Below are 18485 nucleotides of genomic sequence, written 5' to 3' on the forward strand. Positions count from 1 at the left end.
TTTTAACTTTGACAAGTTCAGGATCTGTATAAGATTGACTTGTCAAACATTCGGCGGGTCATGCCAGGATTATCTGGATAGGAGTGACTTACTTGATGAAGGCGGGTTAACCCGGGGTTTTAGGTGAATACACCAGGCTTCCAAGCCGTGGGTCGATACCCAATTACAAGGGTCCTTTCAAACTCTTTGTTGCTTTGCACAAAGAGCCCCCAGATAACTTTATGAGTTGTGCTCAATGGGTGCCTATGTTTGATTTGTGCTTTTAGCAACAATACTCGTTTTGGCCCCTTGGGTGTGAAGCTCCCAAGCTTTATTGTGGCATGATAACCGGTTTAATGGACAAACAGGACGTCGCTTTGTGAGCAAAAGCCCCCTTGTAACCAAGAAATATTGGAAGAACGGCAGAGGCCCTCCTTGTAGCAAGGATGCCGGTTTATTATATTGATTATAATATATACATTGTCAAAATATGTACATAATGACTCATTTTTACGGCTATTTTTTATAGATGCCTCAATATTGGATTTACGGCTATTTTTGTCCGAGGCCGACAATAAGGAAGTTGTTTAGTTTTGTGATTTGGTTAGTCAATTTCTGCAAACAAACCCAACATAAGCCTACAATAGTCGTTCCGCCGAGGCAAAACAAAAATCCGTTAATCCATGGTGGTGTCATCTCAAAGTATAAATGAACAAAATAAAAATAAATAAAATGAAAGGAGTGAAGTTTTCTAAAGAAGAATGAAGTAGTGGCATTAATACTACCCTTTAAGAAGAAAGAGATAAAAAATAACGACAGAATATGCGCACAATTCACATAAAAGCTGCACTTTTTATAATATACAAGAATAAGCGTATAATTTTAAAAATGCAAAAAAGGTGTTATAGAAGGGAATGAATTAGTGGCATTGGTATTACCCTTAATGAACAAAGATTATGAAATAGAAAGTAAAACAAATCAAAGTAATGAAGTTATCTAAGAAAGAATGAATAAGTAGCATTGGTGTTACCCTTTAAGAAAAAAGCAAGTGAAAAAAATGCGCACAATTTTGCATTGAAATTGCACTTTTTGTAATATGAGAAGAATTACCATATAATAGTGCAATTTTTGCACTACATAATTTACACACATTATGTAAGTATTTGCCTCTATACTTACACACAAAAAAAGAAAATAAAAAAAATTCTAAGAAAGAATGAATTAGTGGCAGTCATATTACTGTTTAGGAATAAAGGAAATAAAAAAAAGAAATAGTAACAAAAATTGCTCACAGTTTGCACTTAAATTAGGTTTTTTAATATGCAAAAATAAGCATATAATAGTGAATTTTGCAACAAAAAAATCTAAGGATGAATGGATAGTGCCATTAGTATTAGCCTTAAAGAGGAAAAATCTGAATTTTTTTATTTTTCTAAGAAGAATGGATAAATAGCATTCATATTTCCCTTCAAGAAGAAAGAACTTGAAAAAAGTTTAAAAATATTGCACAATATCGCGCACTGAAAATGTAGTTCTTGTAACATGCACAGAATAACCATGTGAGAAATGTGTGATAGCTCTCGGGAGTCCCTACACCCTGGTGAATAGTGAATTCAAAAAAATACAGTAAAAAAATCTGAAATTATGACACATCAAATATTGTCGACGGGTGACCTTTTATATCGGAGCTACGGCGCAACTCTTATATTATTCAGCTAGGGGTTAAAACACTCCAGGTGACATGACAAAGTAAGTTATCCTGGTTCAGGCCACAACACCCTACCTCCTACCCTCGTGTTCTTCCTATATATCCATCGGGCCGAAATTCAGCTAGCTATTACCACCTCCCTTCAAACGACCTATCTCCTCTCCTTTTATATCCTTGGGCCAAAGTTGACCCTCCTTCTCCGTACGCCAAACATCATGAACCGAGCAGAGATAGTTGGTAACGCTTGCGGAGGACGCCACCACCTTCTTACCAGGGGCACGTTGCCTACCATCAGCGGACAAGGTTTGGCATGGTAAAGTTGTATTGGGCGTATGGGTGTTGCCGACGTGCACGTCAGAGGAAGTGACTAGACAAGATCCCAGTGTTGTGTGTCACAATCACCCACGGGCCCCGAGCACCATGCTTTTTTGGGTAGCTCGGGATCCTCATCTGCCCGAGCACCAAGACGACGGAACACCTTTGAGGGGGAAAGCCCAACGACATATCTATCGCTTGCTATAGACGCAAGCACCGTCCAACGGACGGACTTTCAGGCCAGCACGTTCCCGTGTCACCGACAAATATGCTCAAACATTTTAGGAGAACATATTTTCGTCGAGAAATATCATCTGATTAGCTCTACACATGGGAAACAAAAATCAATGCTCAAAACTTTGAGCAGCGAAATATTTTTCTTGGGTAGAGCTCCTCGAATGTTTTGTCTACACACAAATTTTGAGCATATTTGATGTCACGAAATTTCAGATTTTATGATTTTGTTTTTTGAATTTACTTTTCATGAGGGTGTAGGGACACCAAGAAGTTAAAAACCACTCTCTAAGCATATAATAGTGCAATTTTTGCACTTTAGTATAATTTACAGACAACATATGTTATAATATTTGCGTGTATACATTTACACTTGCCCAATATCCCAATATACTCACAAAAATCAACTAAAAAGGAAAAAAAACATACAAACAGAAAAAAAAATGGATAACAAGCTTTGAGCCCAATAGGAAAATCGACTAACTCCAAACAGAAGCAGTTCAAAAGTTCAGTCTAAGAAGACATGAAGCAACAAAGAAAGTATGAATCTTGACAAAAGAATGGACGATAAAAAAATCAACCCACACTTGCACAAATTTAAAAGTCAGCCAACTTACGTATAAAAGTGTTTTCGTTTTGCACTCATAGTTGTTTGTCACTCCACAAAAATGTAAAGCTCATCTCTATGTTAATTTTGTTGACTTCACTCACGCTGGAACCTGTTCGTTCGTTCTATACTCGATCAAGGAAGTTGCACATGAGGAGCGGGGATCTCTATGCCTGATGGAGAGGCAGGGTTTAAGTTGTGCACTCAACTGGTTGTATTTTTTTTTCATTTTCGTGCACTACCATGTGTCTTAACCTTATATATACCTGTCTATATCTAAGGTCTAGTAGATAGTACAAGCAAGCTGTATGGCAGTCATTCATTCATTCGAGAAGTCAGCGATGTCGCAAAGAGATCAAGCACAAACACGAGCAATGAAGAGCTTGGCTGCTGTTCTCCTCGTAGCGATCCTGCTCCAGCTCGCCGGCTGCAGCCCTCCACCGGACCCGGTGACCTGCACGGATGGCACGTCCAACTGCACGGTCACCAACACGTACGGCTCCTTCACGGACCGCACCATCTGCCACGCGGCCAACGTCGTCTACCCGAGCACCGAGCAGGAGCTGATCGCGGCCGTGGCGGCCGCGGCGTTGGCCAAACGCAAGATGAAGGTGGCCACCAAGCACTCGCACAGCGGCCCCAAGCTGGCGTGCCCCGGCGGCAGCGAGGGCACGATCATAAGCACCACACGGCTGAACCGGACGGTTTCCATCGACGCCGAGAGGCAGTTCATCACGGTGGAGAGCGGCATGGTCCTCCAGGACCTGATCCAGGCCGCCGCCGCAGCAGGGTTATCCTTGCCGCACTCGCCGTACTGGTACGGCCTGACCGTCGGCAGGCTCCTCGCGACGGGCGCGCATGGGAGCGGGCTGTGGGGCAATGGAGGCGCCGTGCACGAGTACGTGGTCGGTCTGAGGATCGTGACGCCGGCGCCGGCGTGCGATGGTTTCGCCATGGTGAGGGAGCTAGGCGCCGATCACCAGGACCTGGACGCCGCCAAGGTTTCCCTGGGGGTCCTCGGCGTCGTCTCCCAGGTGACTCTGGCCCTGCAGCCGCTGTTCAAGCGGTCGGTGACGTTCGTGGAGCGCAACGAGTCGGACTTCACGGCGCGGGTGCCCGAGTGGGGCCGTCTCCACGAGTTCGCCGACATGATATGGCAGCCGCAGCACAACAAGGTCATCTACCGCCAGGACGACCGCGTCGACGTCTCGACGCCGGGCGATGGCCTCGGCGAGTTGTTCCTTTTCCGCTCCGTCCCCACCGCCCTGCTCGTGAGCGGAAGAGCCATAGAGGAGCAACTGCAGGAGAACGGCACTGACATCGCCCGGTGCGCGGCCGAGGAGGAGGGGGCCACGAGACAGCTGCCGGCCTTCGGCTTCACAAACGACGGGGTCTCCTTCACGGGGTACCCGATTGTGGGGTACCAACACCGCATCCAGGCGTCTGGCTCATGCATCGACGGCCCAGAGGATGCCCTCCTCTCCTCCTGCGCCTGGGACCCGCGCATCCGGGGATCTTTCATGTACAACTCCGGCTTCAGCGTCGCACTCTCCAAGGCGCCGGCGTTCATAGCCGACATGCTAAAGCTCCGGGACCTCAACCCGGACGCATTCTGTGCCGCCCTCGACGGCAGGGTGGGCCTGGTCCTCCGTTACGTCAAGGCATCCTCCGCGTACCTCGGCAAGCACGAGGACTCTATCGATGTCGACATCCTCTTCTACCGGAGCCGCACCGACGGCATGCCGCATGCCCATGCCGATGTGGTGGACGAGATCGAACAGATGGCGTTGGGTAAGTACGGCGGTCTGCCACACTGGGGCAAGAACCGCAACTTCGCCTTCGACGGTGCGATCGCAAGGTACCCCAAAGCCGATAAGTTCCTCAAGGTAAAGAGCAGGTACGACCCGGACGGGCTCTTCTCGAGCGAGTGGACCGACCAGGTGCTTGGTATCAACGGAACTCCCAACATCATCAAAAATCATTGTGCCATTGAAGGACTCTGCGTCTGCTTCAACGACTCACATTGTGCGCCGGAACAGGGCTATTTCTGCCGGCCAGGGAAGGTTTACAAGAAGGCTAAAGTTTGCTCCTCGGAGCAGGATTATTAGGGATGATGATACCACTCACACTTCCCATCATTCGTCGGCCCTGAAATAAATTGTTTTCTTACAGCACCAGCACCATGAAATTGTGATTGTGATTTGTTTACTTAATACGAGCATATGTATTATTTTTCACCCGCAAAAAGGAGTATGTGTTATTTTTGTGGTTTACAGTCTATTAATTCAATAGTTATGTTTCCAAATCCTCGCCCAAATAGGATTTATTTGGCGTACACTTCACGGCACTATTTCGTGTCGTGTTAACTTAGCTAATAGACATGTGAAAGTCTCGCCTAAGTGTCCTGCCTGCTCATCTGGGCCAGAAGACACAAAACATTTGTCGTTTCTGTGTGACAGAGCAAAAGAAGTCTGGAGAAGACTAGGGATGGACGATTTTATCGACAGAGCTTGTAAAATAGACTATGCGGGTGAGGCAATCTTGGAATATTTACTTTCATTATCAGATCGGGAACTATGTATTATGGGCACTCGTAATGTGCGTGACATGATTGCCATATCAGCCTGGTACTTGTGGTGGGAAAGGCGCAAATTAGTACATAATGAGACTACTCAGAATACACAACAGATATCCATGGGGATACGCGCTCTCGCTGCCAATTTTGTTAATGCCTCCTCGCTGAAGGCTTCCATTAAAAGAGGAGGATGGTCTAGAGGATGGTCTAACCCCCCGACGGGATTTGTTAAACTTAACGTTAATGCTTCTTTTGACCACGACCTTCTTAGGGGTACGATCGGGGCTGTCTTAAGAGATGACAAAGGTAGGTTCATCTATGAGGGAAATGGTAAGATTGACCGGTGTGCAGATGTGTTGATGGCTGAAGCTTTGGCGTTAAAATTTGGCCTATCGCTTGCGTAAAGGACGGGTTGTAATCGCATAATTATTAACTCGGATAATATGGAGGTGATCGAGACCATGAATGAAGGAGGACGATCGTCGGGGGCAGCAGCTGCAATTTTTGATGATTGTTTTCACTTAGCTTGCGATTTTCCTATTTCTAGATTCGAGCATTGTAATAGATAAGCAAATAAAGTTGCTCATGAACTTACCAAGTTGGCTAGATTTTCATTCATTTCTGATTGGTTTGAGAAACCACATAATGCAATTGTACCAATCCTCATAAACGATGTAATGATTATTTCTAATGAATAAAGCTCGAACTTTCTTTCAAAAAATAAAAATTCAATAGTTATGTTTTTATAGCTTGTTTCTGAGACAACTCAAAGCTTGGATTGCGAAAAAAAAGGTAAAAGTGACACACGCCTCCGTTTGGTTTGCAACCTGCGAGGCTGCAACTTCGTCCATTAGTACTTGCTTTGGAGCGAGCCAAACTCTTTGGCCTCCATCAAAACACCAGCCAAATGTGAAGGATAGCCAAATTTGCTGGATGTAATGGCATTTCAGTTGTCCTATGTACGACAGTTCTTATCTCCCCCGGCACTGAAAAAGGTAGCCCAAGCCCGGAAACAGTGCCACTAGTTAGGCAAAATGTTTCAGGATCACAATTGCTCGAGCTGCCAATTGGAGGAGAGTGCTTCACCCAAACGCATAGGTAAAACTGCATAATTTGGGATGCCAGCGAGGTAATATGTGATAGGGAAATCTTTTGGGACAATCGCCTCATTCCACTGTATGAAATATCGACAACAATTTGAGCAGTTCCATCTGCAATAACCAAAACGAAATACAATCGCAAGAAGCACATACCAGTACGGAAATTCATGAGGGCAAAGGGAAACACATGCATGGAGCCAACAATTTGCTTTGATATTGGTGCATTAGTTTATGTCACTAGTTCCATGCATGCCATCTTTTGGTAGAGTTGCATGCCCCATCCACCCCACCTTCTATGTTTTTTAATTTTATCTTCAAATTTGAATTTATTGTATCTTTTGAATCAAAAGTCTAAATTAAGTTTCATTTGCATATTTGCATTCGTTGCAACAAGTACTTTACCAAGTTTCATATATTAAAAGCTGATAGCCGGAATATTAAGTATTACCAAGTTTTAATTTTTAGGATTTTAGGGTTTAGGCTTAGAGCTTCAGCCTTATGTTTCAGGTTAAGAGTTTAGGATTGAGGGTGTCTGGTTGAAATTTTAGTACTCCCTTCGTCCGGAAATACTTGTCGAATAAATGCATAAATATGGATGTATCTAAAACTAAAATACGTCTAGATATATCCATTCCTCCGACAAGTATTTCCGGACGGAGGGAGTATTAGAAATTTGTTGAATTTATCATTTGTTGTATCAAGTTTTAATAGTTGAAACCACTGTCCAAAAAATCTTCCAATTCCGCGATTAATCTTTCGATTTATCGCTACTCGGGGGGTGACCGATAAGATTATGCCTTATCTTCACCATTTATCTTTTGGGCCGATTTATCACTATGATAAGCGATGTTTGCAAAAACTATGCTTATTTGTGTTTTGTGGACCTTGTTATGAATTTTGTATTGTTTTCCTATTTTGTTTGTCATTATACAAGGATTCAAAGGCTAGGAATCAAGGTAACACATCTGTCCAATATTGTTTTGGTGTTGAATATAGTGTATTTTAGTGTTGGGAACCTGGGATTTGCAAAAAATATCCGATTAATAATCTACCGATAAAATCGATTAATCGGCCAGTTTCCGATTAATCTTTAATCCCTAGCTGACCGAGACGATAATGATAAATGATATCCTCAACATTGGTTTAAACTTCCTAAAATTTTAAAAACTTATCGAAAGGTATTCTAAAGTGATGTTCTTTGAAAGCCTTCGTCGTAAGGAATAATAATATGTAAACGAAACATAAACTGGACTTTTGGTTCACAAGATATATTAGATTCAAATTTCAAAGTCAAAAGAAAAAGTATGCCAGGTTGGATAGATGGAGATGTCAAAAACTACCATGCATGAACCATGTCCAAGATAATTAAGGGATAAAGCACATGTAAAGGCCAAACCAGTTTCCAAATCACGGGGCAATCACACAGTCCATAATCTGCATGCCCCCGCCCCTGTGTGCCACAAATCCTTTTTGCGGAGCAGTATGTGGTTTTCATGAGATCATGTACCTTGCATTGAACATATCAACATTAGCAAAATAAAAAGAGATAGAGAGACTAGATGATTAGCTCATGTAACATGATGATTTAGATGTAGATGTGACGACCCAAGTGCCAAATGAGCACTCTCGACTCAGGATTACTCAACGTATTGTCCAATTGCGTTGCTGCACCCCCTTGTGACATATTTGAAGTACAAGTTATAATGAAGCACAGTTTGCCCACCCAACGTGGTTCTCGAATCTATTATGAAATGAAAAACACCCATTTACCCTCACGTGTCGCTCCTACGAGCAACGAGGAGGGCTAACCATAGCCGATGGGCCTCAACCCCTTCTCCCCTTCCCTTTCCTCGGTAGCGATAGGGATTCCTCTCTTCCCGCTCGATGGTAGCAGGTGCGAGCTGCATAGGGCGGTGGTCCTGGTGTGGGTAGTGGTGGCGCCGGCGGGCGCTGGCAGCGGGGTCGCTGGTGTTGCTCGACAGTGTGGTGGGCTATGGGAGGCGGCTCGATCTCGATCAGCTAGATTATGATCCTCGGTGGTTGCGGGCGGCCGAGGCTCCTCGCTGGCAGCGCCCGGTTGGGCTTGGTGCAGATGTTTCCTGGTGGAATCTTGTGGGCTGATGGCCAGAGTTCGACGCGGCTTCTCCTCTATATACAGGCATGCTCCATCTTGGATGGCGGCTTGAAGGCGACCCTCGATCGGTTACAATGGAGGTTGGTGAATCATGTTGGGCTCAGAGGTGGATGCGGCCGACGCGGTCGAGGTTGCCTGTCAGCTAGAGTTGCTGGTGTTGAAAAATATGCCCTAGAGGCAATAATATTGTATTATCATATTTCCATATTCATAGTTAAGTGTTTATATTTCATGCTATAACTGCTATAATCCTGGAATATGCGATTCAGTGAAAAACACATATGCACGTGTGAAATGATAGATGGATAAAATAAAGGTTCCTAGTCTCGCCTCTAAGACTAGCTCAAGTGTTGTCGGTGATCACGTTTTCCGAATCTTAGGATATCGTTTAGTGTAACTATAGTCCTAAAACAACATTGAGATTGCGACGTTGGAATAACAATCATATTGAATCAACCCAAACATTGATTGTTATGAATTGAGACAATATCGTCTGTAGTCAATTGTAATAACAGGGCGTGTTAATGTGATTTTTCTCCTTAGACCATGAGACTACCATAGTCACTTCTTACCGTACGGTGAACTTTGGGGTTTCTCAAATGTCACCTGTAACACAATGATCATAACGACAACTTACAGGTTCATCGAAAAGTTTGACAAGTGACTAAGATAGCTCGAGAGTGGGATTTGCTCCTCCGATGATGGAGAGATATTCTTAGGGCCCTCTAGGTGTGATGGCATCCATCATTGTCTGGCAATAAATAGGTGACTTCGTCATGGAGATGCTGGAACACAATAACAAAATAGAAGGACAAAACCGGTAACAAGGATAACGGTATAGTGAGCATGTGATAACTCAGGGGGATACTGATACATCTCGGGTTTTGTGAAGTATCACGAAGCAATATCACATGATAACCAAAGGTTCACTCAATATCATTTGTGTATTCGTAAGGATCGATATGGACGTCCACGGTTCCGCTGTCGGTCATTGAACGAACGATTTAGTTCATGTCTATGAGTTACCGAATCTATGGGTTCACAAGCTTAAGGCAATCACGATCTGCTGACTGTTATTGGAACGGGAGTGATGAGAATATATTTGTGAAATTGTTTCATAAATATTTGTAATAGTTCCGAGAGGATCCGGAAGCGTTTCAGGTTTACTGGAAGGGTTTCAGAGTTTATCAGGCAATACCGGGTATTCCCAATAATTAATATATAGGTGGGAAATGTTTTTGGTGATGTTAAATTATATATAAAAGGGTCTAGTAAACATTAGAAAGCTTTCATATTAATTTAAATATCAACAGGCCTTAAAACACCATGACGTGGAAGGCAACTTTGGCCACAAGGGCCCAAGTGGAGGAGCCCAAGTGGAGGAGCCCCCGTTTCCTTGTTGGGGGGGTGGGGGTGAATCCTACTAGGGGAGGAGCTCCTCCCCCCCCCCTTTTTCTGGCACCCCAGGGAGGCTTTTCCCTCCTTGGTGGTTGCCTCTCCCTCCCCCTCTAACCTATATATACTTGAGGTATTGGCCACATTCGAACACACAAGTTTGGAGCCTCCTCTAGTCCCTCTAGTTCTAGTTGATCTAATTAGAGCTTGACCAATCCTCTAATCCTCATATTAGAAGTCATGTGTGGTTCTAATCTCCTCCCTCTAATTCTTCATCGATGATTAGCTCTGGACGGTGAAGCGCTGCCGGATCATGAAGGTTGCATGCTTCAACCAAGTAGGGAGGCCATCCTTTCGGTCTTTTGTTCGAGGAGCTGTTTGCGGGGTCGTTAATCGACGGTTTGAGGGACTTCAAGTACAATCTACACCGACACTATCTTCTTCTGCTCCAACTTGATGATGGTAAAGATCGTGACCACAACCCGTTATGCATCTTCATATTGATCCTAGTTGTGTGCAGGTGGGATTTTTTTGTTTTCTACTACATTTCCCAACAGTGGCATCATGAGCAGTTATATGAGTAGGTGCAGGTTGCGATCTAGATCACATGTGGATGTGAAGGTTGATGTTCTTGATATGTTTCCAACGGGTGTTGCTTCGGTTCCGTTCATTGACAGCATGGTGTCGCTTTTTCACAAGGTTCTGACAATCGCTGGGATCTGACTGTCAGCGATCTGCTAATAGTTTCTTCGGCTTCACTATAGTCAATAATAGTGAACCGTCGCATACACAAGAGGGCGATGAAGATGAACGATCTTCTAGGGGTTCATACGTATTTGACGAAGTTTAATGTGAGGGACAAGATTTTTTTAAAAGTCTCTTCTTTCACACACCCCGAAACTTAATCTAGTATCAAGAATTATCACCTATGTCATGAACGCATGTAGCTAGTATTATTTATCAAAATTGGATAACCACATAACTAAAATTTTGCTAAAACCAATTAGAGGCCTTCTAAATTGGTTTTGCGGAGTATGCATATGATGTGGTATAGCCTTCATCATGATAATAAGTTTATGTATGAGTTGGTTATATGTTGTAATGTTAAGTGGCTTGCGAGTCACGGCATGATGGCTGGAGCCACGAGATTGCCACGTTAATGTAAATCTTGTAGAGGTAGCCTACATGTTACATGTGACGATGGCAAACATACACGAAGGACCCCGGCGTGGAGAAGGTGTACTAGGCGTGGGACGAGGAGCTATAATTTCGTGCCACGACGGAATTTCTGAATTTGGTGCCATAGACATTTTTTGAAACGGTCGCCACGACAACATTTTTGAAACTGTTGCCACGACAACGAAATATTGGTCGTCATGATGCTTCAATAGAAGATTGAAGATGGTCACGCAGGATTCCCGACGCCAAGGGTTATACCATATCATGCTTTTATGAATTGCCTGGGATGTTTATCCCTTTGTTGTTTACACCCTTTGATTGCATAGTAGTCAATTATTAGGGTGGTCTCTCACAGATAAAATCAAGATTAAAAGGTGCTCTTCCTAGTGTGGCAACCGTCCATGACATTCTAGCATCTCGGAGCACGCCATGTCCACATGAGTACAAACGAGATATGGGGTGTAAGACGGGGATGGTCAGACGATGCACGAAGATAAGACTCAATTGTCTTGAAGTTCTAACAGAATCGTTCTAAGCTTGGAGCACGAAGAATCAAAAGATGAACAAGAGTCGCATGGAGATATGATTGGCAAAAGTTTGCCTACAGATCAAAACTCTCGTCATCAGTGATGTCCACATCAATGGCTGAGAATAAGATTTGGGTCTTGAATCACTAGTTATCAAATATGTGAGATATTGATTTGAGTGGGAGCACAATTATGTATTAATTAAGTTTAATCACTAGTGCGTTAATTATGAACTATGTCTATTTGTAGTTTGCATTATAGTTGTAGAAATGTGGCTCACGATTCCACATTTGCTATTGAAATTGATTGTCTGTTATTTATCTGCTTGAATCTTTTACGATTGGGAGGGTTGTCCTCTAAGAGTGCCAAGAAGTATTTTGTCCAACTTCATGCTTGCAATGCTCTCCTGCTAATGCTATGGACGATGAGACTTACGTCTTTTGATCCAAAAGGCTAAGAATTACATTACAGTCTGCTTGATTTCAAGAAACCCGAACTTCAAAATGTTTGGGATAGTTATGTGATATTCTTGGAACTGAAAATTACTTTTAGAAACAAACAAAGGCTAAAATATATATGATATCTAAAGAAGTGTTTTGTTCACAAATTCTAGTGAAGCGTTCAACTATGTTTGAGACTAAAATCTGTAAGATCCGGAAGAACACCGGTCATTAATTGATGGTGAGAACTTAAAGATAAAGAACAAAACCAAAGGATGTAATTGCAGTCGAGGTACCCCCCTCGGAGAAACACCTCTTAGTTGTGAGGTCAACACTTGCAGTTGTGTTCCTAGTGACACACATGCAAATGCCCCCCTCCCCTCTAACGAAACACAACTAAGTTGCAATTGCAAAATCGTGGGCGACACTTGTAGTTGCATGCTTAGTGATAGACATGCAACTGCCTTCCTCAACAAAACATCTTTAAATTGCAACCTCGTTGAAGACATGTAGTTATAGACGGGGGCCACACTTATAGTTGTGTGCTTAGTGCCAGACATGGAACCACCCTCCATCCTTCCCTGACAAACACCACAAAATTGTAGCAGAATTAAAGACATGCAATAGCACTGGGGGGGGGATACTTGCAGTTACGTGCCTAATGGCATACATGCAACTACCCAACTACCCTCCCCTCAACAAAACACCACTAAGTTGCAATCACGTTGAAATAAATGGAGTTGCAATGAGCAGGCAACACTTACAGTTGCGTTCCTAGTGTTAGACATGCAACTTTCCCCTCCCTCAACAAAAAACCACTAAGTTGCAGTCACGTTTAAGGCATGCAGTTCAGGCGACACTTGCAGTTGTGTCCCTAGTGTCAGAGAAGCAAATTCCACCTTCCCGACAAAACACAACTACCCCCAACCACCAAGTTGCAGTCGCATCGAAGACATGCAGTTGCATCCGGTGGAACACTTGCAGTTGCATGCCTATGGCAGACATGCAACCACTAGCGGAGCTGCCCAAAACCAGCTGAGCGGGCTAGAGGGAACAAGGCCAAAGGAAATCACAAAATAATTGCTCTCAAAGCCCAGCTTCCTGTCCACTCTTCACTGTTTTTCTCTTGGATAGGGCAGGCCAAGGCACAGTTTTGACTTCATGTAGCTCCGCCCCTGCATGCAACTACCACCTTCCTCGACAAAACACCAACATGTTGTCGTTACAGTTGTGATGGCACTTGCAGTTGCATGCCTAGTGGTAGACATGTACATCCCCCTCCGAACAAAACACAACTTCCGCTCCTGTCCTACTTCCAACAAAACACAACCCGTGCCCAATGACAGACATGTAGTCGCAGTCGCATTGAAGACATGCAGTTGTGATCCCAAGCGGTACGTGCAACTGCTGCTTAGTAACAGACATGCAATTGCCCCTTCCCTTGACTAAAACAACACTAAGTTGTAGTGACGTTAAAGACACACGATTGATTTAAATAATAATAATGTACATAAAAATAAAAATAAACTATAATGAAGGAGGAAAACAATGGAAAAATAAAAACACCCTCGATTTCGTTTTTAATCTAATGTTAAAAAATAACAACCTAGTTGCACATGGGCATGGGGCATGCGGTCGCATATGAATGGGTTGACATGCAACTGCTAGTCTCATTTTTTTTTATTTTGAGGCCAGAGAAAAGAAAAAGGATGGTCACAAGGGCATTTTGTGTCTTAAGTGTTTTGGTGTCGATGACAATGCAATTTCCTAACTAATTGTGTAACTAAGCTACTCAGATATACACTATATGACACAAGGCGGTTGGGTAACCCCTCTGGATGAAAAAGAGCGAAGACACCATTTTCACCGCGATTTTTCTTTGGTCGTAGAAATCCGTACTATTAAGAGGGGGTTTGCATTAGAAGGTACGGGTGGAATCAAACATGTACATAAATACATATTGCACCCACGATATAGCTTTCCATTTCGAGGAGAGAGACCCTCGTCTTACCTATGTAGGAAAACATGTTCAGAATGGTTGGACCGCATGTGCTAGTGGTTGCACCGCTCCCTTGTGGAGTGCTCACGCTGGCACTTCTACGACAGCTGAACCGCGGGCAAGGGCGGTTGTATCGCTCCGCTTGGGATGGTACTACAGGCTGTTGCACCAGCTCGATTACCGATTTACCGTCGAGGGGTGATTCCCTCGGGTATGGCAGCGGCACCTGAGCGGTGCCCACATGGTTATTCCGCTTAATTCCCTATTTAGCGGTACTACCGGGGTGAGGAGTAGTTGCATCGCCTTAGACTTAGGCTGATCACAATGGACAAGAACATAAGGTAGTAACTTACACACTTCCCTAGACTATGTTACTACCTTCATAGTGTGTAGGAACATCTATGTAGTGTCATGCAACGATGTATTTATTAGGTTATAGACTCATTGTTTTTTGGAGTGTGTGATGTTCCGGTAACTTAGCTAGTTACCACAAGCACCTCTTTCTTTATTAAATACGTGCCATATAAACAAAGTTGTATTGAAGTGTGTGATGTTACTTCTAAATTCCTCCCCACTGTGACCAGCCTTAGAGACTGCTCGCAAGGGAATTCTCGACGGTTGTACCAGTACATGTACTACCCTAACCACCGCTCCGCAGGTGATTCCGCGCAGTTTTTAGGTGCGGTACCGGACGATGGCTAGACGGTTGTTCAGTTTATCAAATTAATAACTAGTACAACCGTGAGGCCCGACGGTAGTACTGCTCTGGTCCTACAGACGTGCATTTGTGCCTAGGGTAGTTGCGGTTGTACTGCATTGGATTTGCAGTTTGTGCAAACTAGAGTGATATTTAATAGAAAGTCAATAAATTGGCAAATATTCTTTTAAACACAATACTAATAGCTGCATTTTTCTCAAAACTGAGATGCAAGAAATTTGCAACTAGGATGATGAAAAAACTTACTAAAAAGGAGAAGAAAGAAAAAGGGACAAACACAAAATAGTAATAAAAACAAAAAAGATGAAAGAAAAAATAGGAAAGTAAAAACATACTAGTGATAGATAAAAAAGGAAAAAAAGAAGAGAAATGAGAACAAAGGAAAAGACAAAGAACAAGACAGCAACAACCCAAAAAGACAGGAAACAAAATGAAAAAGGCCCAACTGAGACATGTTCTAAATTTTAGCAAAACTAAAACCAATTGTTTATAAACAATTTATATCAACAACTACAATTAAAAGTGAACGGATGAAACAAAAAATGTAAGTACAAACTGGTATTAGAAGAAAAAACCTCACAAGCCCTCAGTCGACTGAGTTATAGCAAAATCGATTATTTATTTATTTTTGACACGGAGGGGGTATCAATTTCGGTGAGCATGGACGATCCTGTCCGTATATCCCTGTAACCCCTGCCCTGAGATCCACTCTCCCCTCTTCCGTCCCCAACCTTGGTTCCGTCCTCTCGCATCCGCCCGCCTACTACCGGCGCCGTCGCCGGTGGCCTCTCCAGCGGGGCGCCTCCGAGTTCCCGACGCAGTCCACCTCACTGTCGAACATGGCCTCGCCGGCGCCGGTTCCGGCCTCGCCGGGGTCCTCCTCTCAGGTCCCTTTACCCTTCTTTGATCTTCCCCGCCTTGGTTGATTAATGTTTCCGCAGCTTTAATTTCGTCCTCGATGCAATCTCCTTGGTGACGGACTGATGGTTATGTAATGCTATGAGGTCGATTTCGGCGTGGTGGGCGCTGGTGTAATGCTCAGAGGTTGATTTCGTTGCTATTGTGGGGGTAGGTTTGGTTGCATCTGGCTGCTTTGTTTGGTAGGGATGGGTGGATTGTGATTACTATCTACATGCCGGATCCCTGAACAAAAAGGTTGAGCCTTGTTCTAGAAGAACATCAATGTTGGCTGCATATTTGTTTGGATGGCCTCAGAATAGGATTTGGTGATCGATCCTGCACACATGCCTTTGGTTCGGGACCGGATACATGAGAAATTTTGTTCCTTTATTCATCTGTAGGCTGGATTTATGTGCATTACTGTTAGTACCGAAGTTATGGACATGTCGATTTGGACTATTGTCTATATATGGTGAGTGCAGGTATGTGAAGACTGTTTAACTAGTTACAGGGAGGTTAGGAGCTTCAAACATCAACAGATAATTGTTGGTTATTCCCTAAAGTCATAGTCAGGAACTTGGAATCAGGAGAATATGTAGGAGATAATGAAGAAAATGTCAAATTTATCCAATTAGAAGGGGTTAAGCTGTTCCCATCTCCTGTCAATTAAGCTAATTGATATAGAATCTAGATCAATGTAAGCTTGTTATTGGTCGATATTTCCATGGCAATTGGCAATGCAGCAGTGTTAACCTATTTGCGGTTCTACTCAATCTACACTGTTACATAACTAACAATAGTGATTAATGGGCCCAAAATAAAAGTTGTTTTTGTTTTTGCTGTATATCCCAGTAATATAATGGAACACAATTATGGCAACTCGATCCAGCAAAACAATTGTCTTGGCCAATCTCTTGTTTAGGCTCTGTTGAGGACAACAGTATAAGAAATAGCTGTGTTGTTGTGACATTGTTTACCCAAAGACAACTGCCAGCATGGAAAGCAAATGTATTGTGCAAACCATTAGATATTTCTTTTGTATTCATGTTTATAATCTGGAATGGCTGTGCATTTTTCTTTAGATTGTAGGAATGGTTTTGTTAGATGTGTTCAGTTTTGTGCAGTTTACAAACACCACCTTCTGCACTATCCACTAATCATCCTACAGGTAGTAGGGAGAGTGGAAAAGGTTGTTTGACTTACATTTGTGTTTTCCCGATAAGAGTTAAATTTCATGTTTTCAAATTGAAGTGCTTACTTAAGATAACTTGCTTGCCTTGCCTGATATAATAAAATACTAAAAAGAAACCTTCTGATGTTGGCAGAAAAAACGAGGTGCAACGGAATCAATTGGCCTGTATGCTGTCCAGTGTTGTGAATGTCATAAATGGCGTACAGTTTCAACGAAAGATGAATTTGAGACAATTCGTGAGAACTTCACTGAAGACCCATGGTTCTGCAGTAAAAGACCTGAGTGCTCGTGTGAAGACCCTCCAGACATTGAGTACGACAGCAGCCGCATCTGGGTCATCGACAAGCCCAACATACCAAAGCCTCCGCCCAAGACCGAGAGACTTGTGATCATGAGAGGTGATCTGTCTAAAATGGACATCTACTATGTCCTGCCAAACGGGAAGCGTGCAAGGGGCATCGGGGACGTGCAGAAGTTCCTCGACACAAACCCAGAGTACAAAGACCGCATATCAGCTGAAAGCTTCAGTTTTATGGTGCCCAAGATTGTTGAGGAGACCGTTTCGCAGAGCTCTTTGTGGAAGACTAAAAAGGCTAAAAAGCAGGACAAGATAAATGCTTCAAGCAGCAAGAAGGACAAGGCAAATGCTTCAAGCAGCGAGAACTAGCCATGGCAGCAAATGCAAAACTGTCGCCTGTTGCTTGGATGATCCTACCTCATCTACCTTGAAGTTAGTCATCAAGTCGGTTCTCTCTCTCTGCGATGTTACTCTGAGCGCTCCAATGCACTAAATCTCTTCGTTTTTATGCATGAGTTTCTGGTAAAATTCTGAGATGCTCGAGAAGGGCTGTAGCTTTTTCTCTTCTAATAAAAAGATCTAGTTACAGATGTCCTTGAGTTTACCATCCGCCGTGATACATTGTTTTACCAGATGACCATATGCGTAGAGATCTCATTAGAAAGCAGCCGAATTGGTCAATACTGTCATAAGCTAGGGTGTTAATTCTGCCATCGTTTGATTTGATTTACATTCTGCACTGCGAAACCTATATATGACAATTGCTATCCATCAGTCATCAACCACAAATTCTGGCAAGGCCACATAGGTAGCAGAAACCTAAACGCCAGATGAAGGCTCGGACATTGCAAGATTCTGTGTTTTGAAATCCTCGGAGCAACTCTAACGCGTCGACCCAAATGGACGCGTGTCTATTTCGCTTTTTGTCCGTTTGGGTCGGCTTGTCCGCCCCCTTATGTGTTTGGGTCGGCAATGTGCGGACGCATTTTTGTCCTCACGGCCGGTTTGTGGCCATTTTTAGCTCTTTTTGCGACATACCAATACATTTTGGCCCAAGTTCACATAATTCGAACAAAATTACAAATATCTCATAGTTTCACAACCAAATAAATATCTCATTGTTTAGAAGCCAAATAAAAATTAAATTACCTCAAATACATTTGAAAGAAAAAATAGCCGATACAT

General features: G+C 43.3%; 2 protein-coding genes across 2 annotated transcripts; both read left to right on the forward strand.

Moving 5' to 3' along the window:
• Positions 1–3170: 3170 nt before the first annotated feature.
• LOC123092822 (probable L-gulonolactone oxidase 4) lies at positions 3171–5056 on the forward strand. The gene has a single exon (XM_044514665.1). It carries the CDS (start codon positions 3185–3187, stop codon positions 4949–4951), a length of 1767 nt encoding a protein of 588 aa, XP_044370600.1. The 5' UTR covers positions 3171–3184; the 3' UTR covers positions 4952–5056.
• Positions 5057–15562: 10506 nt separating this feature from the next.
• Positions 15563–17890, forward strand: LOC123132422 (methyl-CpG-binding domain-containing protein 4). Its single transcript, XM_044552217.1, has 2 exons — positions 15563–15797; positions 17136–17890. Exons 1-2 carry the CDS (start codon positions 15750–15752, stop codon positions 17667–17669), a joined length of 582 nt encoding a protein of 193 aa, XP_044408152.1. The 5' UTR covers positions 15563–15749; the 3' UTR covers positions 17670–17890.
• The last annotated feature ends 595 nt before the right edge of the window (positions 17891–18485 follow it).

This window comes from Triticum aestivum, chromosome 1B (assembly GCF_018294505.1).
Source record: "Triticum aestivum cultivar Chinese Spring chromosome 1B, IWGSC CS RefSeq v2.1, whole genome shotgun sequence".
Classification (NCBI taxonomy): Eukaryota; Viridiplantae; Streptophyta; class Magnoliopsida; order Poales; family Poaceae; genus Triticum; species Triticum aestivum.

What these genes read in the sequence shown, in the direction of transcription:
- LOC123132422 (XM_044552217.1), top strand. Translation starts at nt 15,750, where the DNA reads ATGGCCTCGCCGGCGCCGGTTCCGGCCTCGCCGGGGTCCTCCTCTCAG. An exon ending in CGCCGGGGTCCTCCTCTCAG is followed by an intron (nt 15,798 to 17,135) that starts GTCCCTTTACCC and finishes TGATGTTGGCAG; the next exon opens with AAAAAACGAGGTGCAACGGA.
- LOC123092822 (XM_044514665.1), top strand. Translation starts at nt 3,185, where the DNA reads ATGTCGCAAAGAGATCAAGCACAAACACGAGCAATGAAGAGCTTGGCT.